The sequence below is a fragment of the Narcine bancroftii genome, chromosome 3 (genome assembly GCF_036971445.1).
Source record: "Narcine bancroftii isolate sNarBan1 chromosome 3, sNarBan1.hap1, whole genome shotgun sequence".
NCBI lineage: Eukaryota > Metazoa > Chordata > Chondrichthyes > Torpediniformes > Narcinidae > Narcine > Narcine bancroftii.
Window position 1 is genome coordinate 326713759 of NC_091471.1, and position 27228 is coordinate 326740986.

The 27228-nt window shown below is 49.5% G+C and overlaps 1 protein-coding gene across 5 annotated transcripts in view; it reads left to right on the top strand.

The window, feature by feature from the left end:
• Positions 1-22000, top strand: part of LOC138759134 (sodium-coupled neutral amino acid transporter 3-like) — a 59426-nt gene extending 37426 nt beyond the window's left edge. For all 5 annotated transcript variants that reach the window (XM_069929102.1, XM_069929100.1, XM_069929099.1 and 2 more), the window contains 5 exons: positions 2149-2249; positions 2868-2992; positions 4906-5050; positions 11807-11910; positions 12752-22000. In XM_069929102.1, the coding sequence (XP_069785203.1) occupies positions 2149-2249; positions 2868-2992; positions 4906-5050; positions 11807-11910; positions 12752-12859 (583 nt within the window). In that variant the 3' untranslated portion in view covers positions 12860-22000. The remainder of the gene's footprint in view (positions 1-2148; positions 2250-2867; positions 2993-4905; positions 5051-11806; positions 11911-12751) is intronic.
• Positions 22001-27228: the final 5228 nt, after the last annotated feature.

Here is a 27228-nt window from a genome sequence, read left to right on the forward strand (position 1 = left end):
CTGTAACCCCCTCCGGTCCCCTACACCCTTCCCTGTCTCTGTGAACCCCTCTGGTCCACTACACCCCTCTCTATCACTGTAACTAACCACTTCCGGTTTGGTAAATCTCCCTGTTTCTGTAATCACCTCAGGTCCCCTGCATACTTTCCTGCATCTGTGACACCCTCCGGTCACCTACACCCCTCCCTGCCTCTCGAACTTGCTCCGATCTGCTACACCCCTCTGAATCTCTGTAACCTATCCTGTCCACTGCACCCCCTCCCTGTCTCCGTAACCCCCTCTGGTTCCCTGCACCCCTCCCTGTCTCAGTAACCCACTCCAGTTCCCTCCACCCCTCCCTGTCTCTCGAAATCCCTCTGGACCCTACATCCCTCCCTGTCTCAGTAACACCCTCTGGTTCCCTACACCCCTCACTGTCACCATATCCCCTCCCTGTTTCTGTGATGCGCTTCGTGCCCCATCACCCCTCTCTGTCTCCGTTCACATAAAACCTCCCTTTCTCTGTAATCCCCACAGATCCCCTATACCCCTCCCTGACACCGTCACATACTCCGGTCTCCAACACCACTCTGTCTATGTGACTGCCCCCGGTCCCCTACATACCTCCCTGTCTCTCTAACTCCCTCCAGTCCCCTACACCCCTCCCTGTTTCTGTAACTCCCTGTGGTCCTCTACATTCCTGTCTCTGTAACCCACTCCGGTTCTCTGCACCCTTCCCTGTCACTTTAACCCCTCTGGACCACTACACCCCTCTTAGTCTCTGTAACCCCCTTCAGTCCCCGGCACGCCTCCCATCTCTGAAACCCCTCCCTGTCCACTGCTCCCCCTTCCTGTCTCCGTTACACCCTCAGGTCCCCTACACCCCTCCCTGTTTCTGTAATCCCCTCCGGTCCCCTACACCTGTTGCTATCACTGTAACACGCTCTGGTTCCCAACATCCCTCCCTATCTCTGTAACCCTCTCTGGACCCCTGCACCCTTCTATGTTTATCTTACAGCCTCCGGTCCACTACACGTCTCTCTGTCTCTGTAACTAACCCCCTCCAGTCCCCTAAAACCTCCCTGTCTCTGTAATCACCTCTGGTACAGTACAATCCTCCCTGACTCTGTAATGCGCTCCGGGCCCCTGCACCCATCCCTGTCTCTGTGACCCCCACCGGTCCCCTACACCCCTCAGTCTCTGTAACTAATCCCCTCCGGTCCCGGAAAACCTCCCTGTCTCTGTAACCCCCTCCTTTCCCCTACACCCCTTTCTGTCTCTGTAACCCCCTCAGACCCCAACACCCTCCCAGTCTCTGTAACCCTCTCCGTTCCCCTACACCCTTTCCTGTTTCTAACCCCCTCTGGTCCCCTACTCACCTCTCATTCTCTGTAACTAACCCCCTCCGGTCGCCTACAACTCTCCCTGCTTCTGTAACCTCTTCCGGTCCCCTACACTCCTCCCTGACTCTGTAACCCCCTCCCGTCCCCTACACCCCTCACTGTCTCTGTAACTAAGCCCCTCCGGTCCCCTAAAACTCTGCAATCCCCTCAGGACCCTTAAACCCCTTCCCAGTCTCTGTAAATCCCTCATGTCCACTGCACCCCCTCCCTGTCTCTGTAACCACCTCTGGTCCCCTACACCCCTCCCTGTATCTGTAACCCCTTCTGGTCGCCTACACCCCTCCCTGCCTCTGTAACCCCTTCCGGTTGCCTACACCCCTCACTGCCTCTATAACCACCTCTGGTCTCCTACACCCTTTCCTGTGTCTGTAACCCCTTCCGGTCCCATACACCCCTCCCTGCCTCTGTAACCTCCTCTGGTCCCCTACACTCCTATCTTTCTCTGTAACCCCCCTCTTGTCCCTTACACCCCTCTTTCTCTCTGACAGACAGAAAGTGAGGCTTAACTGAAAGTGAAGAGCTGGAGTTTTTGCAAAGATAATGTGCCATCCATTGACCTTGCATGGGTCAGGTGTTGTTGATGGAGCAGGGTGGTTGGGCTATATTCCAGTAATACAGAGCCACAAAGCGAAACTCAGATGGTTGGGTATCGTTCTTGTAGACTGGACACCAGATAAGTTTCTGCTTGCCCTGGGTCTGCTGAATGGGCGCCGACAGCTTTCTCGAACTCTCCTCTCGCTGAGTTTTCGATTCCGTTCCCTTGCAGCCCATCGAAGGTCAGGATGCAGAATGTGGCGAATGTGTCCATTGCAGCCATGTTCGTCATGTACTTGATGACGGCAATCTTCGGATACCTGACCTTTTACGGTAGGCTAGAGGCATTTTTTACTTTTGGATGGTGGACAGGGTAGTGGGGAGGATGCTGACCACATGGGCTAACTCCACTTGGGTAAATGTGAAGGGATCCCTCACACACCTGACTTGCATGATGGGGGAAAGGTAGTGAGGCGGATGTTGACTGCATGGACTAACTCCATCCGAGCAAGTGGAGAGTGTTCCCTCACACTCCCAATGTATGAATGGGGTGGGGGAGAGTGTTGGAAAGCCTTCAGGAATCCATCACCACCAAATCCCAAGCCTCTGACCCACTCTTGATGTGGTTTGAGATTGGTCAGGTGGTTTCTGGTCACTGGGGATGTTGGTAGCAGAGAGGAATCGAGAGGAGGTGATGAGGCTCCCCTCTTACAGGATTCCCTCTCTCTGTGTACCATGACTGTGAGGGGGGGGCGGGTGAGTATTTGAGGGGATGCTCTGGGGCCATTCAAACTCATCTTCACCCCATTGGAAGGGGAGCAATTCAATGGTGTCGAGATCGCCCACTCACACAGTAGGAGTGGGGATAACCTGACCACTTGGAAGGGGGAAGAGGGGTCGGCGAAGGTTGACTGCCGCACGTAACCCTTGCCTTTCTGCTGTGTCACACAGGGATGGTGGAATCCGAACTGCTCCACACCTACAACAAGGTCGACCCCCTTGACACGCTCATCCTCTGTGTTCGCCTGGCCGTCTTGGTGGCTGTCACCCTGACCGTCCCAGTGGTCCTGTTCCCAGTGAGTCTACAGCCGCTTCCCTTCTCCTCACCACCCCCCCCACATTCGCCAGTGTTTGCCATGCCACTTCCCCTGTACCTCGCTGTCTCTCTTCAGTGACTTCAGATTCTCCGAAAAAGACCACTTCATCTTCATGATGGTTGTCAGATCCCTTTATACCTCCATCCCCCACACAGAAGGTCTGAAAGCACTTTGCTTCTTCCTGGACCAAAGATCTGACGAGTCACCCTCCACCGCCATCCTCCTCCATGTGGCAGAACTTGTCCTCACTCTAAACAACTTCTCCTTTGATTCATCTCACTTCCTCCAAAGCAAAGGAGTAGCCATGGGGCGGTGGCTTTGTGGAGCAATCCATGCTGCCAGCCTACCCTCCTGTACATCGATGGCTACATCGGGGCTGCCTCATGTACCCGCAATGAGCTCATCAACTTAATTCACTTTGCAGCCAACTTTCACCCCGATCTCAAACTCACCTGGACAATCTCCGACAACAATCCCCTTCCTGGATTTCTCTGTCGCCATCTCGGGAGACTAGCTTTCCACTGACATATATTTCAAACTTACCAACTCCCATAACTACTGGGACCACACTCTTCACATCCCTGCAAGGATTTCCATATAACATTTTACAGTATGGAAACAGGCCGTATTGGCCCTTCTAGTTCGCACCGATTTATGTGAAACTCCACTAGTTCCACCTAGCTACACCCACGCCCATAACCCTCCAACCCCCTCACATCCATGTACTCATCTATCTTCCTCTTAAATGACAGAATTGACCCTGCCGCAACTACCTCTTCCGGAAGGTCATTCCACTCAGCCACTACTCTCTGAGTGAAGAAGCATCCTCTTATATTACTCCTAAAGTTTTGCCCCCTAACCCTTAACATGACCCCTTGTTCCAATCTCCCCTATCCTCATGGGAAGGAGCTTATTCACATCTACTCCATCTATTCCCTTCATAATTTTATATGCTTCTATCAAATCCCCTCTCAACCTTCTGCATATCCCCTTCTCTCAATTTCTTTGTCTCCGCCCCATCTGTTCCCAAGATGAGGTCTTCTCATTCAGATCTTCTGAAATGTCTGCCTTCTTCCACAAATGTGGCTTCCCCTCCACCACCATCAATTCACCCACATCTCCTCCATTACCCTCTCGTCTGCTCTGGCTTCAGTCGCAACAAATACAGGATTCCCCTTGTCCTCACCTACCACCCCCACCAGCCACCACATCCAACACATTATCCTCCGGAATTTCTGGCACCCACCGGATCCCACCATGAGACATATCTTCCCCGCTCCCTCTTTGACTCCCTCATGCACTCAACCCTCTCCAACCATTGCGCTCCCCCCCCGCCCCTCCCCCCCCCCCCCCCCCACCACCCCCAGCACCTTCTCCTTTGACCTCAGGCAGTGCCACACTTGTGCCACACCTTTTCCCTCACCACGGTCTGGAGCCCCAAACAGGTCTTCTGGTGCTCTCCTAAGGAGAGAGGGGGCGCAGATTGAGAGATCACTTCGCTGAGCTCCATTGGCACCAAGGACAGAGACCTCCCACCATTTCAGTTCCCATACTCACATGTCTGTCCATGGCCTTAATCCCACCACAAGACCATCTCCATTCTCCCTCACTTCCTCCCTATCAGTTCTCCACCCCCTCTCCATTCACTGAGGCATCCCTCCTCCCCTTGGTCACTGCAGTCCCCTCCCTCCCTTCTCCACATCACCTCCTACCTTTAAGACCCCCTTACCCTTTTTATTCGGATGCCTGCCGACATTTTTCCACACCTTGATGAAGTGCTTAAGCCTCAGTGATGTAATTTTATCTTTGCGATATAAAGGATATTGTTTGGTCAGCTGAGTTTCCAGCTTTGTAATTTTACTACTGTTTTTACTCCCTCTTGCCTTTGGCAGATCCGGAGGGCAATCCAGCAGCTTCTCTTCCCCGGCAAGGCCTTCCACTGGCTACGGCACATCGCCATCGCCATCTGCCTCCTCATCTGTGTCAACCTCCTGGTAATTTTCGTCCCCAACATCCGGGACATCTTCGGCATCATCGGTGAGTCGGAGGGTGGGAAGTCCATTGCCCCTCTCATCCATGTCTTTTAAATATTCCCTATTGTACCAACCTCCACCACCACCCCCAGCAATGCATTCCAGGCCCCACAACTTTTGTGTGTAAAACTTACCCCTGATGTCTCTCCTAAACTTTCCTCCCCTCACCTTGTACAGAGGTCCTCTGGTGTCTGCTACTCCTGCCCTGGGGAAAAGGCACTGGCTTTCATTATGCCTCTCATAATCTTGTGGACCTCTATTGTCACCTCTTATCCTTTCTCACTCCAACGAAAAAAGTCCCCTAGCTCTGCTAACCTTGCCTCACGTCAGAGGCACGTTCTCCAATCCAGGTAAGATCCTGGCAAATCTCCTCTCCAAAGCTTCCATGATGCAACCATTCCAGCTCAGTCCAGGCCCTTCAGCCCACAATGTTGTGCCGACCCATACAAATCTACTCAACCATTGAACCCTTCCCTCCCTCGCACCCATAACCCTCTATTTTACTTGTATCCATGTGTCAGTCTAAGAGTTTTTTAAATGTCCCCTATTGTACCAGCCTCCACCACCATCCCTGGAAATGCATTCCAAGCACCTTGTACAAATACTTAGCCCTGACGTCTCCCCCAAACTTTCCGACCCTCACCTTGTACAAATGTCCTCTGGATTTTGCTACTCCAGAGCCTTGGGAAACAGGTGCTGGCTGTCCACCCGATCTACGCCTCTCAGAATCTCGTTGACCTCCATTAACTCACCTTTCATCCTTCTACACTCCAAAGAGAAAAGTCCCCCAACTCTACTAACCTTGCCTCATAAGACATGTTCTTTAATCCAGGATGAACCAGAGGATGTCAGGTGGAGGGAGAAAGTTTTGAGAGCAATCTTACACATGAGGTGAGGTGGGGGGGAAGTGGGTGTGTCTGGAACAAACTATCAGGGGAAGCTGCAGAAGCCATGCGGATAGTTGAGAAGGCCTGTGGGGCACTGGCCTTCATTAGTCGGGGGATTGAGTTCAGGAGTCGAGAGGTCACATTGCAACTCTACAAATCTCTGGTGTTCAGTTCTGGTCGCCTCATTACAGGAAGGATGTGGAAGTTCTGGAGAGGGTGTAGAGGAGATTGACCAGGATGTTGCCTGGATTGGAAAATATGTTTTATGAGGCAAGGTTTGCAGAGCTGGGGGAAGGAGTGAAGGAGGATGAGAGTCTACAAGACTAGAAGAGGCCTAGACAAGGTTGACAGTCAGCACCACTTCCCCAGGGCAGGAGTAGCAAACACCAGAGGACATCTGTATATGTTTAGGGGAGACGTCAGGGGTAAGTTTTTTTCACAGAGTTGTGGGTGTCTGGAATGGATTGCTGGGGTGGTGGTGGAGGCTAGAACAATAGGGGAATTTAAGTGTCTCTTAGACAGGCACATGGATGGAAGAAAAATAGAGGGTTACAAGGTCGGAAGGGTTGACCTTTTTAAGGTACAACATTATGGACTGAAGGGCCTGTACTGTGCTGTATTGTTCTACATCCTAAGTGGCCACAGTTCTGGGTTGCAGGAGAAATTTGAACGGATCTATGGATAGGAAGGGTTGAGATGTGGGTCAAGTGCAGGCAAATGAGTCTGGGGTAGAACACCACCTCGACGGCAGCAGAACCTGCTCTGTGCTGTGGGGTTCTCATGACAATCCAAACCCAAGAGAGATTCTGGTTAATGTACAGAAGTGCTAGAGCAGGTCTTACAGCAGGTCTCACAGCGACCACAGGAGTTAAGTTATAACCAAAGTTTTGGGCCTTGAGCCCCTCCTCGAGGTATGAACAAAAAGCAGACAGGTGCCTGAATTAAAAGGTGAGGGGGTGGGAGGAAGGGGCAGGAGCAGAGGCCACAGGTGGACATGGATGGGGGGGGTAGGAGAGAAAAGCTGAGAACTGATCAGGGGATAGTTCAAGATTCAGTTGTAAAGTTCAACTGGACGAAATACCGTTCAGTCTTCGGTGTTAAAAACGTGCAAACACATACTGAACATAGACATAGCACACATATTTACAAGAGATTTATATGCTGTTGATGTATAAAAATAAATATTGTTAAATAAATAGTAGAATCAAGGAGGGTTTGTATGAATAGTTCAGCGTTCTCGCTGCCCGTGGGAAGAAGCTGTTCCTCAGCCTGGTGGTGCTGGCTCTGATCCTCCTGGATCTCTTCCCCATCCGGAGCAGCTGAAAGATGCTGTGTGTTGGGTGGAAGGGGTCCTCGATGATTTTCTCTTCAGACGACTCTCCTGGTAGATCACTTCAATGGTGGGGGGTGAAGACTCCAGTGGTCCTCTCTGCCACTCCAAAGTTCCTGTGGATTGACCTCTGATCTGATGCTCTCTAGCCACCATACTGCACTAGGATGCACCTGGCCAGGGTGCACTCGATAGGTTGACATTACGGTGGCCTTGCCCACTTCAGTCTTCTAAGGGAGTGCAGTCGCTGATGCGCCTTCCTGATGAGTGAGGAGATGTTGAGTGTCCAGGATAGATCATTAGTTAAATCATTACCCTAAAGGTGGTGTCACAGGCTGACAGGGTTGTGAAGAAAGATTTTGGCAGTTTAGCCTTTATGTCGAAGTATTGAGTCCAGAGTTGGGATGTTATGTTGATGTTATATAAGTCATTGTTAAGGCCAAATTTGGAATAATACGTGAAGTTCTGGGTGCCGAACTACAGGAAGGATATCAGGAAGATTGAAAGAGTGCAGAGAAGATTTACTAGGATGTTGCCAGGTTTTCAGGAATTGAGTTACAGGGAAAGGTTAAACAGGGTAGGACTTGGAGCAAAGAAGAATGAGGGGAGATTTGATCGAGGTTTACAAGATTATGAGAGGTATAGACAGAGTGGATGTGAGGAGGCTTTTTCCACTTAGATTGGGGGGAGATAAATACGAGGTTGTAGTTTTAAGCTGAAATGGGAAAGGTTTAAGGGGAACATCAGAGGGAAGTTTTTCACTCAAAGAGTGGTGGGATGGGAGAGGTTTGGAGGGTTTTGGAATGGGAGCAGGTCAATGGGACTGGCGAAGTGGTGGTCAGCACAGATTAGAAGGGCTGAAGGGCCTGTTATCCGCCCTTTAATGTTCTATGGTTCTAACTCTAAGGAACTTGGTGCTCTCCACTCTCTCCAATACAGAGTTATTGATGCGTAGTGGAGGGTGGTCGTTCCTGGTCCTCTTGAAGTCCACGATCTCATTATCTTGTCTACATTGAGACTTGGGGGTGTTACTCCAGCATCATACCTCGAGATTTTCCACTCTTCTCTGTAGTGTGACTCAGCTTCGTTACTAATGAGGCCAACTACTGTTGTGTCATCTGCAAACGATGACTTTGTTGGAGCTGAATCTGTGAATGCAGAACTGGAGGAAAGGAAACAGGGATGGAGAGCAAGAGACATGCAGGTCAGGGTGCTCACGGAAAACTGAGAAGTTGCTGTTAATGCTGTCTGGTTGGAGGGTTCCCAGGCATAAGATGAAGCGCTTCCTCCAATTTGCAGGTGGTCTCAGACTGGCAATGCATGAGACCACAGACAGACATGTCAGCAAGGGAATCAAGATGGGAAGGCCACTGGGAAATCCCTGCTACAGTAGAACCCCTGTTATCCAGAATTCAAGCAACCAGCAACCTCGAGTAACCGGCAAAAATATTGTGGAAAATAAATAGGGAGTTTTAAATTGGCACTCCCCGTAGGTAGTTTGCCAACCACACAACCTCAAGCAACTGGAAAATACACTCATCTGGCATCTGTCAATCCCCAGAAGAAAGGTGCTGAACGAAGTGATTCCAATAGTCCATGATTCCCCCCCCCACCCCCATCTCTCACTCGTGCCCCTGCTCTTGCCTCCCTCTCTTTTCCCATCCCTCTGTTTCCAGTTCTGCATTCACAGAGCAGCCTCCCTCCTCTGGTCAATTCTCAGCTTTTTCCTGTTGCCCTCCTGTCCACATCCAGCTAATGCCTCTTGGTCTCTGCTGCTACCCCTACCCCCTCCTCTCTCCCCACCTTACTATCCAAGATTTTCTTCTACCTTCACAAAGGTAAGATCTAAACCAGAGGACACAGGTTAAGGGTGAAAGGGGAAAAACTTATGGGGAAGTTCTTCACACAGAGAGCAGTGGGGGTGTGGAACCAGCTGATGTGGTGAATGTGGGCTCAATTTTAACATTTAAGAAGAATTTTGAACAGGTCCATAGATGGGAGGGATACAGAGGGATATACACTGGGTGTAGGGCTTCCGCGACATCGGAGAGACTGGACGCAGACTGCGAGATCATTTCGCTGCTTCGGTTCGGCCGAAGGAGCCTGTTTCTGTGCTGTACTGTTCTATGGTTCCGTGGCATTCTTTGTAGCAAAGCCCTTCGTCAAGGTAATGAATTAAACAGCAGGCAGGTGCCTGAATAAAAGGGTGGGGGAGGAGTGCAGATGGGAAAGGGATGGATATGGGTGGGAGGGCACAGAGAAAAAAGCTGGCGTGCTAGGTGCAGGAGATAGCTCTGTGAATGGAGAGGGTAGGGGTGGGGAGCTGGAGGAGACGGAAGGGGAAGAGAGGGAGACGGGGGAGCAGCCTAACAGAAACTGGAGAAGATTATGTCAATGCCATCTGGTTGGAGGGTGCCCAGATGGAAGATGAGCTGTTCCTTCAGTTGGCGGGTGGTCTCAGTTTGGCCACGGACAAACACGTCAGCAAGGGAATGGGGTGGGGAATTGAAACAGGCGGCCACTAGGAGATCCACGCTTCTGCGGTGGACAGCGGCGAAATGATATCGCAGTCTGCATCCAGTCTCTCCGATGTCGTGGAAGCCCTGGATCCAGCTGATGACTCCTGCAGGTTCACGAGTGTTGCTTCACTTTGGAAGGACTTTGGGGCCCCGAATGGTGGTCGGGAAGGACGTTTGGGTGTGAGTGGACAGGGTAACAGGGGAGGTACCAAGGGATTAGTAGGGAGGGAGGAGTGGCTGAGGGAGTCACAGAGGCAGCGGTCCCTGCGGCAGGCACAGAATGGAGGGGGGAGACAAGGGGAAGATATGTCTGGTGGTGGGATCATGGAGTAGATGGCAGAAAGTTGCTGAAGAGAATATATTGAATGTGGAGGCTGGTTGGGTGGTAGGTGAGGACAGTAGGACTCCTGACCTTGATGCGTATGGGGGAGGAAATGTGTGGGTAATGGAGGATGTGTGGGTGAAGGCTGAGTTGATGGCAGTAGAGGGAAAGCCACACTTTTTAGGAGGAGGACATCTTGGGTGATCTGAAAAGGAAGGCCTCATCTATTACATCTTGCCTGAGGATCTGGGCTTCTCCTCCGCCCATCCACCCCACCAGAAAATTCAGGCACCTCTCACCCTGACTAAGAGCCCAGGCCTGAAACGTTGGTGAAACATCTTTGCCTCCTCTGGACACTGCAGGACCTAGATCATCAGAAGAGAACTCGCCATTCGGCCCATCAAGCCTGCCCCACCATCATGAGCTGATCCGTTCCTCCACTCAGCCCCACTGCCCGGCCTTTTCCCCATAACTTTTGAAGCCCTGACTAATCAAAAATTTCTGCCTTAAAATACACCCAGTGACCCAGCCTCCACGACCGCCTGTGGCAACAAATTCCACAGATTCGCCGCCCTCCGGCTGAAGAAATTCCTCCACATCTCTGTTCTAAGTGGATGCCCTTCAATCCTGAACTTGTCCTGGACTCTCCCACTGTGGGGAAACAACCTTTCTATCTATTCTGTCCATGTCTCACAACCTTTGAAATGTTTCAATTGAGATCCACCCCTCATTCAGAGCCAGGATTTACAGTCATGAACAAGTCATGAAATTCGGTGTTTTGTGGCAGCATCAAAGTGCAAACATTTATATTCTGACCATCTGACAACATTTCTATAAAAAATAAAAATAACAGTGCATGAAAAGTAAGGCAGTGTCTTTGGTTCATTGATCATTCAGGAAACTGATGGCGGAGGGGAAGAAGCTGTCCTTGTGCCGTTGGACCTTTTCGTGATGGTAGCAGAGTGAAGAGGGCATGGCCTGGGTGGTGGGGATCTTTGAAGATAGAGGCTGCTTTTTTAAGGCACCGCCTCATGTCGACGTCCTCAATGGAGTGAAGTCTGGTGCCTGTGATGTCGCAGGCCGAGTTAACCCTCTGGGGTTTATTCCAACTGAGAGTTGGTGCCTCCACCAAACAGTGATGCAGCCAGCCAGGATGCTCTCCATGGTCCACCTGTAGAAGTTTACAAGTCTTTGGTGATGGATCGAATCTCCTCAGACACCTCACAAAGTATAACCACTGGCGAGCCTTCTTTGTGATTGCATCAACATGGAGGCTCCAGGACAGATCCTTGGAGATGTTGACACCCAGGAGTTTGAAGTTCTTGACTCTCCACTACTGAGCCCTCGATGAGGACTGGGTTGTATTCCCCTAAATTCCAACAAGTACAAGCCAAGAACTGTCAAACACACCTCGTACGATTACCCTTTCATTCCCGGAATCATCGTAGTGAACCTCCCTGAACCCTCTCCAATGTCTTAAGTGAGGAGCCCAAACTGCTCACATACTCCAAGTGAGGTCTCACATGGGCCTTGTAAAGTCTCAAAATCACATCCCTGAGCACTTTGTGCATTTATTGTAATTACAGACTTTCTTGTTTTCACTGAGAGATTCTGCGTGAGATGGGGTTGTTTGTCTGATCTTCCCCATTCCTTCCTCTGCAGCTCCCGGGTTCAACTAACTGATATCCTTGTTCCTTTGAAGGTGCCACCACTGCTCCCAGTCTCATCTTCATCCTCCCCGGACTCTTCTACATTCGGATTGTCCCAAACGACAAGGAGGCCTTGAAATCAAAGACGAAAATCCGGGTAATTTGGGGAGATAGGTATACTTCTGCTGGTCGAGCAGTCCCAACTGATCGCTCCCCGATTCCCAGAGCTACGTCCGAGCACCTGACCCGGGGTCGCTGGGGTCTGGACCTTGACCTGATGATGCTGAGGGACTGTCTGATTGGTGTGTGGGCGGTTCGCTATCCTTGAGGGGGTAAACATGCTGCAGAGGGGGAGAGGGTGTACCAGGGAGGTGGCACACCACAGGAGGGATGATGCTGATGGTTCTCCCTCAACATTACTCCTCCTATAGTGCAATCCTCACCTCCTGTCCCTCAGCGCCCCCTCCTCACCACCCCTCCAGCAGGGCGAAGCTCCCTCCCCATCGCCCCTCTCACAGCACGGGGCTCCCTCCTCACTGCCCCTCCCACAACCCGGAGCTCCCTTCTCATCGCCCCTCCGCAACGCGGAACTCCCTCCTCATTGACCTTCTCACAGCACGCGGCTCCTTCCTCACTGCCCCTCCCGCAATGCGGAACTCCCCCCTCACTGCCCCTCCCGCAATGCGGAGCTCCCTCCTCATTGCCCTTCTCACAGCACAGGGCTCCTTCCTCACTGTCCCTCCTGCGGTGCAAAGTTCCCTCCTCACTGCCTCTCCCGCAATGTGGAGCTGCCTCTTCATTGCCCTTCTCACAGCATGGGGCTCCTTCCTCATTGCCCTTCCCACGGTACAATGCTCCCTCCTCACCGCCCCTCCCGCAACGCGGAGCTCCCTCTTCATCGCCTTTCCTACGGCACAGAGTTCCTTCCTCACCACCCCTCACACAATGCTCCTTCCTCTCCCTCCCCTCCTAAAACTATCTCTCTTGCTCCCCTGCAGGCTCTATGTTTCGCTTTGGTTGGATTCATCTTTATGATCATGAGCTTGAGTTTCATCATTGTGGACTGGACAAGCAGTGACGGCATATCTCAGCTGGGCAGTCATTAGTCGACCCTCCCCCTCTCCCCTCCTCTCCCCTCCCTCACATCTAAGTCAGAACACCTGGGCGCTTGACAGAGAGACTGTTACAGCAGAGTCTGTGCCCCTCCCTCTTTCGATCCCCCCACCTTCCCAAGTTCTCTGAGGTGGCCTACTCTCCCTACCACCCACTCTCCCTTCTTCTAAACCATCCAATGCCTAACCAGAGGCAGACCACCCCAGTGGAAGTGGGGCAGGGGTTTCTTCCCTCAGTCCCATGTTTGGGGAGGGGGTGTTGGGGGTGCTGAATTAATTGTTAATTTATTGGGGAATGGGTATTTTCTCTCATGGCGTGAGGCAGGGTTTTGTACCAAACCATGATATTTATTCCGTGGTGGGTTGGAAGAGTACAGTTCCCCAGCTCTGGGGCCAACCCTAATCCTAACCCCAGCAAGGCGGCTAACCCCTGGGATACAAAGCGGAGATTGGTCCGCCGCTGGGAACGGTGCTCTGGTACAGAGGTCGGGGTGGGGGGAGGGAAGCGGTGGTGTCGGGGTGGGGAATGGGTCCTCCCTGCTTCCGCTCAGCACGCCATTACGGGGAGGTTGGGGTGGAGAAATGCAAGGGTCCCCGGGAGCATCACTTTCCCGGGTGTTGGGGATCCAACGCTCACTGCACTTGTCTGCATCGTTTAGTAAGCCTGTGTGTGTGTGTGTGTGTGTTCTGGTGCTGTGTGGATATGGGGGTGTGTGCGCGCATAGTTGTCTGCACCCATGCAAGGCTTGGCTACTGTGTGCATGTTCTTTTGTGTGTTTGCATGCTCACCTTAGTTCTGTGAGGGTGCATTCACACGTGTGCTGAACAGCGTGCTCATGTTGGTTTGTATGCCAAGGTTTGAGTAAACTGTGGGGGGTGGGGGGAGGGAGGTTGACTGGACGAGGCCTGGTTAGTACAGTGGGGTGAGATATTTGAAGTGCTGGGGTGCAGTCCCCGTGAGGGAGGGGGGTGCCGTGGGTTACTTTCCTCATTGGGACAGGCACAGCTTACGCTTGGAGCCAGCATGGCCACAGATCGGGGTGCCTGGTGGGCGAGGGGGGCAGAGGAGGGCATTCTGGGAAGGCTAAGGCAGGGTACTCTTTAGTGCCCACTGGAGAGGGGGCTTAATCCTGACTGAAACAGAGAACGGCCCCACCACCTCAGTTTATTTTCAAGGTTTGAGATTCTTTCATTGTCATGTAATAAAACGGGTGTAATGCTACACGAAATTGCCTTTAGTCTGCTAGCGCCCCCCCCCCCCCCCCCTTGCAGTCAGAGAAAGAGGAGCAAAGGAGAGTCCCTTCAGGGACACTGAGTGATCGTGGATTCGCCTCCAGCGTTCCCGCAGCCTCTGCAGCCGCACAGATTTCAGTCCAAAACCATTTGTTGAAAAAAATGACTGGTTTAATTTAGATTCTCAGTGTAGCTTCATATAGAGGGGATAGAACATAAAAAACACTACAGCACAGCCAAGACCCTAGGGCCCACAATGTTGTGCTGACCCATGTAAGCCAACAATCTAATCCTTCGCTACCTCACGCCCATAACCCTCTTTTTTTTCTTGCATTGTCAACAAGAAATTCCCGATTCTACAATGCGCTAGACCTCGTCATTTACCCTGAATCTCCCAGCTGACTTGGTTGGCTTGGCGCTATTACAGTGCCAGTGACTCAGGTTCGAACTTGGCGCTGTCTGCTAGGACATTCTCCCCTGTGACCTGTGTGGTTTTCCTCCGGGTGTTCCGACCACCCTCCAAAAATGTACGGGGTCTGTGGGTTAATTTGGGTGTATTGGGCAGCATGGGTTTAAATGGACGGAATTGGCGTTTACTGAGCTGTAAATAAAATTTTTTTTAAAGTTTGAAAACTGGTTAATTGAAGAGCTGAGTAAGTGTGGAGAGAAATTGACTGTCGACATTTTGAGACTGAGAGGTCTCCCCAGCTGAGATGGGGACTCTCCATTTCTGTGTCCCACACTCCAGCTTCTTGTTTGATGTTTGGGAATGGTGGTCTTCACGGGTCCACTGAAACAGGAAAGGGTCGGTGATTTATCTCTGTGTTCAGGGGCCTCAAAGGAAGAGTGATTGTATTTAAAATTTGGAGATGTGATGCGATAAAGGGGCTTTTCCAGCTGCCCCAAAAACCCCTGTGTGATGAATTAACCAACTAAACACCACCCCCACCGCGCCTTTGGAATGTGGGAAAAAGCCAGGGTGCCTGGGGCAAACCCATGTTATGGGGGGGGGGGGGGTGGAGGGGAGGTGGTGTTGTGCAAGAACCCAGGCCGCCAGCTGCCACGCTAACTAATGCTACGGTAGAATTTTGCACAAAGTCTGAAAGAAAATTCGGTTCAGTTGAAAACCGGGGACTGAAAGCAAGAGGGAAACAAACTTGAAGGATATGGATGCAAGCAAGCAATAGTTCATTTCTAAATATTTCAAGGGTTTCTTTTATTGTCACATAATTATACATTAGAAATGTAATGTACACAATATATTTTAAAGTCTGCCTGATGTAAGGAAAACAGTCATTTTGAGTATTGCCTGGCTCCCCTAACCACGATAGGAGAAAGAGTCCCGTGGATTCGCCTCCAGTGCATCTGTAGCTGCACAGACTCACGTTTGAACCCGAGCTCCAGATCCGAACCTCCGATACGATCAGCCCTGAGGCCCCTTGAGAAGCCCCTTCTTGCCCTCAGACCCTCTTGTATCCCGGCTCTCCGATGCCTGGTTCCCAGGAGCTGGTCTCCTGCAGCCCGTATGGGTCCCCCGACCACAAATAATTTGCGGCCCGTGCAGGTCCCTGAGCCGATGAGCCCCTCGCTGGTCTACTGCTGTAGTCACCTTCCCCGTAGGGTTGTCTCCTCTGTTTCTCCTTCTCAACTTGTTTCTCCCTGTTTCTGCTGCCCCAGAGTCTGCAACCCCTTGTGGTCCGCTGCCCAGCACAGGCACCGCTGTCTTGGCACAGACCCCCCCCACGGTTTCAGGATTTTACTCACAGACACCATCGGCTCCTCTAACAGGCTGTTTGAAGCCTGTATGGTATTAAGACTGGGCAGATGTACCATGTGGAGCTGCACTGTGTCTACGTTTTCCACTCCCCTGGGTCCACACTGGCAGCATCGCCATTTTCTTCAGTTAATATGTGTTCAGGCTCATCATGGCCTTTCTGCATTAAGTCCATTTGACCACATTTGGGCACCTTGCCTATTTAAGTGTCTGTCCAAATTTCTTGAAAAGGTTGCGATTCTATGATTCTACCACTTCCTCTGACATTGCATTCCAGTTAACAACCACTTTCAGTGAAAGACATCCTTTTAAGGCAAAAAATAACAAGAGACCAGGTCAGATAATTCAGCTGAGGGTATTGAGAATAGTAGTTTTAAACCCAAAGAAAGAATTAGGTGAAAGGTCTGTGTCCCCTCCCCCTTTCTAGGGGAAATCCAGAGGGCATAGGGTTAAGATGAGAAAGGGGAAAGACTTAAAAGGAAACTGAACGTAGAACACTGCAGGCCCTTTGGCCCACAATATATCTTTGGTTTGGCTTCGCGGACGAAGATTTATGGAGGGGTAAATGTCCACGTCAGCTGCAGGCTCGTTTGTGGCTGACAAGTCCGATGCGGGACAGGCAGACACGGTTGCAAGGGAAAATTGGTGGGTTGGGGTTGGGTGTTAGGTTTTTCCTCCTTTGTCTTTTGTCAGTGAGGTGGGCTCTACGGTCTTCTTCAAAGGAGGTTGCTGCCCGCCAAACTGTGAGGCGCCAAGATGCACGGTTTGAGGCAGGCACCGAGAGATTTCTTTAGGTAGTCCTTGTACCTCTTCTTTGGTGCACCTCTGACACGATGGCCAGTGGAGAGCTCGCCTTATAACACGATCTTGGGACGGCGATGGTCCTCCATTCTGGAGACGTGACCTACCCAGCGCAGTTGGATCTTCAACAGCGTGGATTCGATGCTGTCGGCCTCTGCCATCTCGAGTACTTCGATGTTAGGGATGAAGTCGCTCCAATGAATGTTGAGGATGGAGCGGAGACAACGCTGGTGGAAGCGTTCTAGGAGCCATAGGTGATGACGGTAGAGGACCCATGATTCGGAGCCGAACAGGAGTGTGGGTATGACAACGGCTCTGTATACGCTTATCTTTGTGAGGTTTTTCAGTTGGTTGTTTTTCCAGACTCTTGTGTAGTCTTCCAAAGGCGCTATTTGCCTTGGCGAGTCTGTTGTCTATCTCGTTGTCGATCCTTGCATCTGATAAAATGGTGCAGCCGAGATAGGTAAACTGGTTGACCGTTTTGAGTTTTGTGTGCCTGATGGAGATGTAGGGGGGCTGGTAGTCATGGTGGGGAGCTGGTTGATGGAGGACCTCAGTTTTCTTCAGGCTGACTTCCAGGCCAAACATTTTGGCAGTTTCCGCAAAACAGGACGTCAAGCGCTGAAGAGCTGGCTCTGAATGGGCAACTAAAGCGGCATCGTCTGCAAAGAGTAGTTCACGGACAAGTTGCTCTTGTGTCTTGGTGTGAGCTTGCAAGTGCCTCAGATTGAAGAGACTGCGGTACCGGATGTAAACAGCATCTTCATTGTTGAGGTCTTTCATGACTTGGTTCAGCATCATGCTGAAGAAGATTGAAAAGAGGGTTGGTGCGAGAACACAGCCTTGCTTCAAGCCATTGTTAATGGAGAAGGGTTCAGAGAGCTCATTGCTGTATCTGACCCGACCTTGTTGGTTTTCGTGCAGTTGGATAACCATGTTGAGGAACTTTGGGTGGCATCCGAGGCGCTCTAGTATTTGCCAAAGCCCTTTCCTGCTCACGGTGTCGAAGGCTTTGGTGAGGTCAACAAAGGTGATGTAGAGTCCTTTGTTTTGTTCTCTGCATTTTTCTTGGAGCTGTCTGAGGGCAAAGACCATGTCAGTAGTTCCCTTGTTTGCGCGAAAGCCACACTGTGATTCTGGGAGAACATTCTCGGCGACACTAGGTATTACTCTATTTAGGAGAATCCTAGCGAAGATTTTGCCTGCAATGGAGAGCAGTGTGATTCCCCTGTAGTTTGAGTACCAAAAAAACCCAAAACCTTCCCTACCTTATAACCCTCTTATATTTTTCTTATATATTTGTGTCTGCCTAAGAGACTCTTAAATGTCCCTATTGTTCCAACCACCACCCCGGCAATGCTTTCCAGGCACCCAATATTCTCTGCGTAAAAAAAAAAAACCATTTCCCCTAAGCTTCCCTCCCTTCACTTTGTACAGACGTCCTCTGAGAAACAGACGCTAGATATCCATCCTATTGATGTCTCACAAAATCGTGTAGTCCTCTATCGTCTGCTCTCATTCTTCTACAGTTCAAAGAGAAAAGTCCCAGCTTTGCTCATCTTGCCTCAAAAGACATGTTCTCCAATCCAGGCCACATCCTGGTAAACCTCTCCATAGTTTTCACATCCTTCCTGTAATGAAGTGACCAGAACACAATATTTTGATTGGTTTCACCAGAGATTTATGGAGTTGCAACATTACTTCATGACTCCTGAACTCAATCCCTCGAATAATGAAGGCCAGCATATGCCATACACCTTCTTAACCATCCTATCAACCTTGAGAGATCCATGGATTTTGACCCCATGCTCCCTCTGTTCTTCCACACTGTTGTATCCTACTATTAGCTATTTACTCTGCCTTCAAGGGGCAGAGGGTGGTGGGGATGCGGAACGAGTTGGGGTGATAAGGCAGGAAAGAACACTGAGCCTTGTTGGTGGGATATACAGTTCTGTGACTCCATTGCAGCAGTGCCAAGCCTGAAGGGAATTTGGCCGATGGCTGGGACATTGGGGGTGGGGCAGACAGGTGGGAATTGCAGAAGGAATCTGAAAAAAAATGATCAGAGAGTCACACGCCATGGAAACAGGCCCTTCAGCCCAACTTATGTCAGGTTTTGGATCTGGAGCTTGGGTTGGCAATGGATCAAAGTCTGGCTGCGGGAATGCTGGAGACGAATCCATGGATGCTCTTTAAAGGGGCTCTCTCTTGCTTCTCTTTCTCTCTTAAGGAAGGGGTACCAGGCAACACTAATGGCGACTCTTACGTCAGACAAAACTTAAATTATGACATGTGACATTATTATGTGACAATAAAATAAACTTTGGCCATGCCAACTAAAATGCAACCTCCCCCCCCCCCCCCCCCCCACACACGCACACACACACACACTTGGTCCCACCTGTCTGAGCCTGTCCCTTACACCTCTAACCCCATATGATCCGTGAATCTGTCCAAATGCCTGTGCCCTCCCACTCCACTTCTCCCACTTGCCTGAGTCGTACCCCTCTAAATCCATTCTATCTGTACATCTATCCAATTTTCTTAAACATTGGAACAGCACCTGCCTCAACCACAGCCTCTGTTTGAAAAGATGTGCCCCTCAGGTTCCTGTTGCATCTTTCCACCTCTCTGGTTACCCATTTTCCCCTGGGCAAAATATTCACCCATTCTATCCCTGTGCACTTCTGTGAGATCATCCATCCTCCTATCCTTCAAGGAATTAAGCCTCCAGCCTGCTTAACCTCCCATCCCCCCACTCCGAGCCCTGACAATATCTTCTTTGCACCTTTACCTGCTTTGACATCGTTCCCGCAGTGCAGTGACTGCAAATGGGGTATTCAGAGTTCGCGTGCATCCCTTCCAGGCTAAGTCAAGTGAAAATATACTGGGGAAGAATAAGGGTAATGCGTTTTTGTATCCGTGTGGACATAATTTTGGTTTTGAAGACTTCATGTGAGACTATTTGAAATAATTGAGGAGTACAGCATGAAGGAATGGCTAGGTTCCAAGATTCATAAGAACATAAGAAGCAGGTGTCAGCCATCCGGCCCTGCTCTGCCATTCAATGAGATCATGGCTGATCTGATGATAGGCTCCTCTCCACTGACCTGCCTTTTCCCCATGTCCCTAAATTCTTACTATTGAACCTTGTCTTATTTACTGAGGTCGCCTCCTCTGCTTCAATGGGCAGTGAATTCCACAGATTCATCGCCTTCTGGGAAAAGCATCTCTGTCCTAAATCTACTCCCCTGGATCATGAGGTGATTCCCCCCTCATTCTGGTCTCCCTCATCCATGAAAACAACTGACTGACCTCTATCTTATGCCTTTCATAACTTTATTCATTTGTATAAGATCCCCGCTCATTCTTCTAAATTCAAGTGAGTAAAGTCCCAGACATCTCACTCTCTCGTAGGCCAACCCCCTCATCACTGGAAACAACCTGGTGAACCTCTGCACCGCCTCCAAAGCCAGTACATCCTTCCTCAAGTATGGAGACCAGAACTGCACACAGTACTCCGGTTGCAGCCTCACCAAGACCTTGTTCCTTTTTTTTTTAATTGTCATGTAATAACATATAAAATATAATATACATGATATGCTTCAGCTTTTGACTGCCAAAGGCTAAGAAAGACTTGCCATGAGCATTGCCCGGTGCCCCTTACAGCAAAAGAGAAAGAAGCAAAACAAAGTCCCTTCTGAGATGTTGAGTGTCCATGGATTCACCTCCAGTACACCTGCTGCCTCACAGGCTCCAGTTCAAACCATCGGCAGCCCAAGCACCAGATCCAAACCTGATACGGTCAGGAAGACTTCAGCATCCGAAGCGCCTTTGGGAGCCCTTTCTTGTGCTCAACATCCTCTTGAATATTGGTTTCCATGAAACAGTCTCCAGCAGCCCGCAGCCTGGTGTGGGTCCTTTGACATCGTCGCCAACATAAGTACTGGCGAAAATAATGGGACTGAAAGTGTATGCAGGCAGCACCTGCGTTTTTATTTGGAGGAGGAGGGATGAGGTTTGAAGGAGGTTCCTATGGAGGTGTGGTCATTTTCCACAACCTATAGCTCCTGAATGCTTCCCCACAGATTAGAAGGCAGATGTGAACTCACTGTGAATGGAGGAAGAGCAAAGGGGAATAATAGTGGCAATGGGTGAAATGCTGGGATCTATTATTAGTGATTACTGTGTCAGAGAGAGAGGGAAGGAGGGTTTGTTACATTTGTGATGTGTGTTTCTGTGTAGTTTGTGTATGTCTGTGTAGTGTGTGTAAACTGTTTATGTGTAACGTGTGCATGTTTTTTAAATGTGTGCAACATATGTCTGGGCATGTGTGTAACGTGTGTTTGCATGTGTATAACATGCATCTGTGTAATATGTGTGCCTGTGTATGTGTGTACGTGTGTGTGTCTGTATGTGCATGTGTGTAACATGTGTCTGTGTTTCCATGACCTTGGATCATCCAAGGTGTTTGCTCTGCTTCTTGAACCAATAAATTATGGCTGGCCCCCATTCCTCCCCTCCCACCCTCCCCAAAGGGATTTCTTGGTCATTTTCATTTTTTTTTAGAAACAATGATCTGAAAGGGCCAAGGGACAAAAAAAAGTAAAGATCGCCATTGTAGCTTTAGCAATTGCTGTCTGCTTCTCTACTGCTTTCCTCCATTTTCTTTTAGGTGCATTGTGTCAACGTAGTTAATTATTCAGCAGGAGTACAGGCCCTTCGGGCCAACTCACCCCTGCCGACCAACCTCCCTCTCGGCACTCTTGGCTGCCCTGCAAGGAGGCTTAATTTCAGTTTGCTTGGTTAAACTGTTACCAGCATGTACATGTTGACGGGATGGAGGAAGAGGAGAGATTTCAGTGTTTTGGTGAGTGGTAGAGTTCTTGGTTATATAGATATGAGAGTGAGCTTCACGCTGAACACAGACTTTACATTTGCCAGAGTTGTTTCAGGCAGAGGGAGTCATTCAAGTTTTCTGACAGGCCTCTGCGTACTATACATGTGTGCCTACATTAATTAATGCTGACCTGCCCAAGGTTTACAGAGGGACATACAAACTGCTTAGCTAGTTTTATTGTAGTTGAGCCACTAGCAGGACAAGGAGGGAATTATTACGACCCTACTCTTTTCTGCTGTGCCTTGAGACAGTTTAGACCAGTCATTCTCGGCCTGTTTTTGGCTACAGGCCCCCTGAGGACTCTGTTCAAGGTTTATGGAGCCCCTTTCCTTGGGAAACAGTCAAGTTTTGGTTTCTCGCATACTTATCTCAAGATTCAGTATTCTTTTACTGTCATGTAATAAAACAGATGTAATGTTACACAAAATTGTGTTAAGTCTACCTTAATGCAAACAAAGATTCATTATCAGCAGAATTGCCCGGCGCCCCTTACTGTCAAAGAAAGAGAAGCCAAAGAGAGTCTCTATAGAGACATTGAGTGACTGTGGATTTGCCTCCAGCGCTCCCGCAGCCTCTGCAGTCACAGACTTCAGCTCGATCCATTGGCCACCCAAACTCCAGATCCGAACCTCCGATGCAGTCAGGAAGCCTTCAGCACCCAAGACCCCACAGGAGCCCATCCTGCCCTCGGCGCTCTCTTGCATCCTGGTTCCAATGCCTGGTGACCCTTCAGTCAGTCTCCACCCTGGCTCCAACAGTCTGCAGCCTGGTGTGAGTCCTTTGACCACGTCACCAGCAGCCCGCAGCCTGTGTGGAAGCTCACTTTGAGTCGCCTATCAACTACATTTAAAAAAACTTTTAAAATATCTGTTATGTGAAGTGTCCTGCATCCCTTGAACCTTTTCCTGCCCATGTACCCATCCAAGTACATAGTTGTACCTGCCTCCACCACTTGTCTGACAGCTCATTCTACACCCCCTCCACTCCCTGTGTGGAAATAAATTTAGATGTACTGCATGGTAACAGCCCTTCCTGTCCATGAGCCTGTGCCACCCATATACCCCAATTAACATACAGGCCCCATACAATTTGGAGGGTGGGAGGAAACAGACACAGGGAGAACATACAAACTCCATATGGTTCGACCCAGGTAACTGGCACTGTAACAGCATCGCACTGCTACATTAACCATGCTGCCCTACCTCTCGGGGTCTCTTGGAAATCTCTCCTCCCCTCCCCCATCACCTTAAACCTCTACCCTCTGGGCTCCACTTCCCTGGGAGGAAATGATGGTGACTGCCCACTTTATCTGTGCCCCTCATGATTTTATAAACCTTGAAGGTCCCCTACCTCCCTATCCAGCATCTCCTTGTAACCTGAGCTCCCTCCAATCCTCGTGAATCTTTCCTGCACCCTTTCAGCTTGAAGACATCCTTCCTATAGCTAGGTGACCGCACCGTCACCCATTTAAATCTATGCCTTCCAGTTTTCGACTTACTTTGCTTGGGCAATAAAAAAAGAGTCTATGATCGCCTTGCCAGTTTCTAAACTTTGGCAGTAGACGCCTAATTGCCCCGATCTTCGTATGTTGGGTATCAGTCTGGAGAACCTTCTCTCAATTGTTTGCAGTGAGGAGGAGGAAACTCTGACATTTGGTGGTATTGGTGGGTGGTGGAAAGCCAAGCTCACTCACCTTGAGGGGGAGGGGGGTGGCTAGTTTCCTGGGGAAAATGGTGGTTCCTGCAGGAAAGAGCAGAGGGATTTCTACTGAGGTCAGCCACCTGGGATCAGAGTGTAGGGTGCTTGGTGTCAACTATTAAATAGTACTCCAAATGTGTGGGAAGGTAAGGTGAGCTGGCTTGTTTTCTTTGAAAGTGAGGGGAGGTTCCAGCAAGGGGTGGGGGAGGGGTGCGGGGGGGTTGTAAAAGTGCGAGAGGCCTGAGCAGGGTGAAACACAAAAGTCTGCAGATGCTGTGATTGTAATAAAAGTACAGAAATGCTGGAGGATCTCAGCAGGTCTCACAGTGTCCATAGGAGGTAAAGATATGTAACCGATGTTTCAAGCCAGAGCCCTTCATCAAGGGCTTCAGGGTGAACAGAAAGCATCATTTCTCGTGTGCGAGCTGAGGGGGATCTGTTTTCACTCAATTTAAATTTTTTAAAAATTAGACATACAGCACGGTAACAGGTCATTTTGGCCTGCGAGCCCGTGCCGCCCAATTAAACTACAACCCCTGATACGTTTTGAATGGTGGGAGGAAAACAGAGCCCCTGGGGAAAACCCATGCAGACATAGGGAGAACATACCCAACACCTTGCAGACAGGGTGAGATTCGAACCCTAGTTTCAAACGCTGATGCTGTTACAGCAATGCACTAACTGCTACGCCAACTGTGCCACCCCAATGGGTTTCAGGATTCTCGTGCCCGCTGATGGAAGAGTGGCGGAAGCCTGTACACAAGAACAATATACAGCTGCACCATAATTCTTGTTGCAGCTACACAGGTATGCAAGATATAGAACCATAGACAGCACAGAAAGAGAGGCTCATCAGACCTCATCCATGCCGAACTATCCAACCGGATGGCATTAACTGACTTCTCCTGTTTCTGTTAACCCCTCACCCCATCTATCCCAAAATCCTTTCCTCCAACTCTTTCTCTCTTCCCTTTTCCCTCTGCTTATACAGAGCCAAAAACAAATCCCCCTCCCCAATCAATTCTCACCTTCCCTCTCTCCAGTCATCATATCCACCAACATCTTTTGTCTGTTGGTCTGTGCTTCTTCACCCCCCACCTCACCCCACCCCATCCTTCCTTTTTCACCAGTATTTTAATGCAGACATCTATTTTTCACTCTTGATAAAGGGCTCAGGCCCGAAAGATCAGTTACACATCTTCACCTGTGGACACTGCACAATTGGCTGAGCTCCTCCAGCATTTCTGTGTCTTTACTACAATCTCTACTCACTTTTGTGTTTAACTCCTCGTGCCGAACTATTACCTCTGCCTGGTCCCAATGAGCTTCACCTGGACCTTCCCATCCATGTTTCCTCTTAAATGCCAAGTACAACAAACTGCCTGAAGAAAATGTAGGGGTGGGAAGCAGGAACCCCTAATCCCTCCTCTCTACTTGGAGCCCTCAAATGTCTGACAGCCCTCTGATCCTTTCAGTCTGTGCTGAACTATTTTTTTGCCTAGTCCCACTGACTTGCACCTGGACCATATCCCTCCAATCCAAGTACCTGCACAAACTTTTCTTAAATGTCAAAATTGAGCCCACATTCTTGTTCCATGCTCCCACCACTCTGTGTGAAGTAGATCCGGCCAAACTCAGTGGGAAAAGCCTGTTTGTATTTATGTAGACCAATCATTAATTGGACACTTTTATCAAATACCCCTCCCCCCCCCCCAAACTCCCAACACTCCTGGGAATAAAGTCCTAACCTGCTTAACCTTTTCCTGTAAATCAGTTTCTCAAGTCCTGGCAACATCCAAATAGGATGCCCTCTTTCTATCTTATTGAAATCTTTCCTGTAGTTAGTTGATCAAAACTGCACACAATTCTCCCAATTTGGCCTCTTGTACAACTTCACCCCACATCCCAACTCCTATACTCAATGGTTCAAAGTAGTAAGCCATGTTTCAGTAGGTGTAAACAGATTTTTGGAACTCCGGGAGTAGTTTGGGGTTAGAGCTAGGGTGGTAAGAGGAGGTATGAGGGTACAAATTGTTCTTGAACTTCGAGGTGCCTCACCTGAAGAGAGCAAGGAGAAGAGATTGTGACCTGGGAGATGGGAATCCTTGACGAAGAGAAGGAAACACTGGCAGTACAGTGCTGTGCAATAGGATTTGCCTGGATGGTATCGTTTCTGCCCAGGAATAGACCGCTGCCACCTCTCCCTTTGCTGCTGGTTGTTCTCCCCTGTCTTGTTGAGTGCAAACGCTTTCCACCCTACCCGACTTTCCAAGCTGGAGCCAACTGTCCCAAGAGTCCTGCAGCAGGGAAAGCCATCTTAAATGCCTGTATTGTACCACCCTTCACCATCACCCTTGGCAAGGCATTCCAGGCACCCACCACTCTCTGCGTAAAAAACCTTACCCCTGACATCTCCTCTAAACTTTTCTCCCTTCACTTTACAGAAATGTCTCCTGGTGTTTGCTATTCCTGCCTTGGAAAAAAGGTACTGACTGTCCACCTATCTATGCCTCTCAGAATCTTGCAGACCTTTATTAAGTCACCTCTCATCCTTTTTTGCTCCAGAGAAAAGTCTCAGCTCTGCTCACCTCTTCTCCTAAGAGACATTTTCCAATCCAGGCAACATCCTGGTCAATCTCTACACCCTCTTCACAGCTTCCACATCCTTCCTGTAATGAGTGACCAGAACTGAACACAATCCTCCAAGTGGGGTCTCACCAGAGATTTGTAGAGCTGCAACATTGCCTCACGACTCCGGAACTCTATTAATGAACCCCACTGTTCAAAAGGCCTTCTAAACTGTCCCACCAAGTCACCTTTATCATTCATACCATGTTCGCATGCAAAACAATGTCTTGTAGTGTGACAGGGTGAGAAAAGGCTTTGACATAAGTGCTATGGCTCCCAGAAGGGCTCAATTTAAAAAAAAATTATTTTTCACATTGTGAACCATATCAACCAAAATATATACAAGCGTTTCTCATTAAATATACACAGTGGCATTTTCTCTCCCTTTTTTCCCCCCTACCTTCCCTCCCCACTTCCAAATAAACACAGTGGCGTTTTCTCCCACCCCCCCTCCAAAACCAATAAACATTCAACATATACAATACAATAAAACCATTAAACAATGTCAACACACAATGAAAATAAACAAGAAAAATGTGTTTTTACACAGTGGATCAAGTCATTTTGTCTTCTTATCATTTTAAGGGGGTGGCGGTCCGAGGCAACCCCACTCTGTTATATTCCATGTATGATTCCCAAATTTGTTCAAATAACGTGACTTTATTTTTTAAATTATGTTATTTTTTCCAATAGAATACATTTATTCATTTCTTTTTTAATTTTTTTTTAAATTTTTCACACTATGAACCATATTAACCAAAATACACACAAACATTTCCCTCTTGAGGAGGAGTCACGTGATGGAGTAGTGGCCGGACGGTGAACTCCAGCCCTCTCCAGAAAAGTCGGGAAAAACAAGAGAAAATACAAAGGCACAGAAATACAAGTTAAAGAAAAGTGAGTATAAAGGTGGAAAGAAGATGGAGACAAAAGGAGAAAAATCAAAATCAACGGAAAGAAGAGAGGAAGAGAAGACAACGGAGGAAAAAGGTGAAGGCCTTACCTGTCCGAAGAGGCCCGCTGTGGAGAGAAGACCCCACTACCTCAGGTCGGTAGAAAGAGAACTACAACAATGGCTCACAGAGCCGAGTAAAAGTGCGCAACCGCGCATGCGCGAGGAGTCGCGCATGCGCGATGCGCATACAAAAAAACACACCGACGGGAGGGGGGACCAGCTGGGGAGTCGATCTCCACAGCCGGCAACGACAGCTGCAGAACACCTGCAGCAAGAAGAGACCACAGAAGACAATAGAAACAAGAAAGAAGAGGAGGAAAGGGCAGCAAAGAAACAACAGATGGTCAACCTAGAGGAAGAAGAAGAGGAAGAGG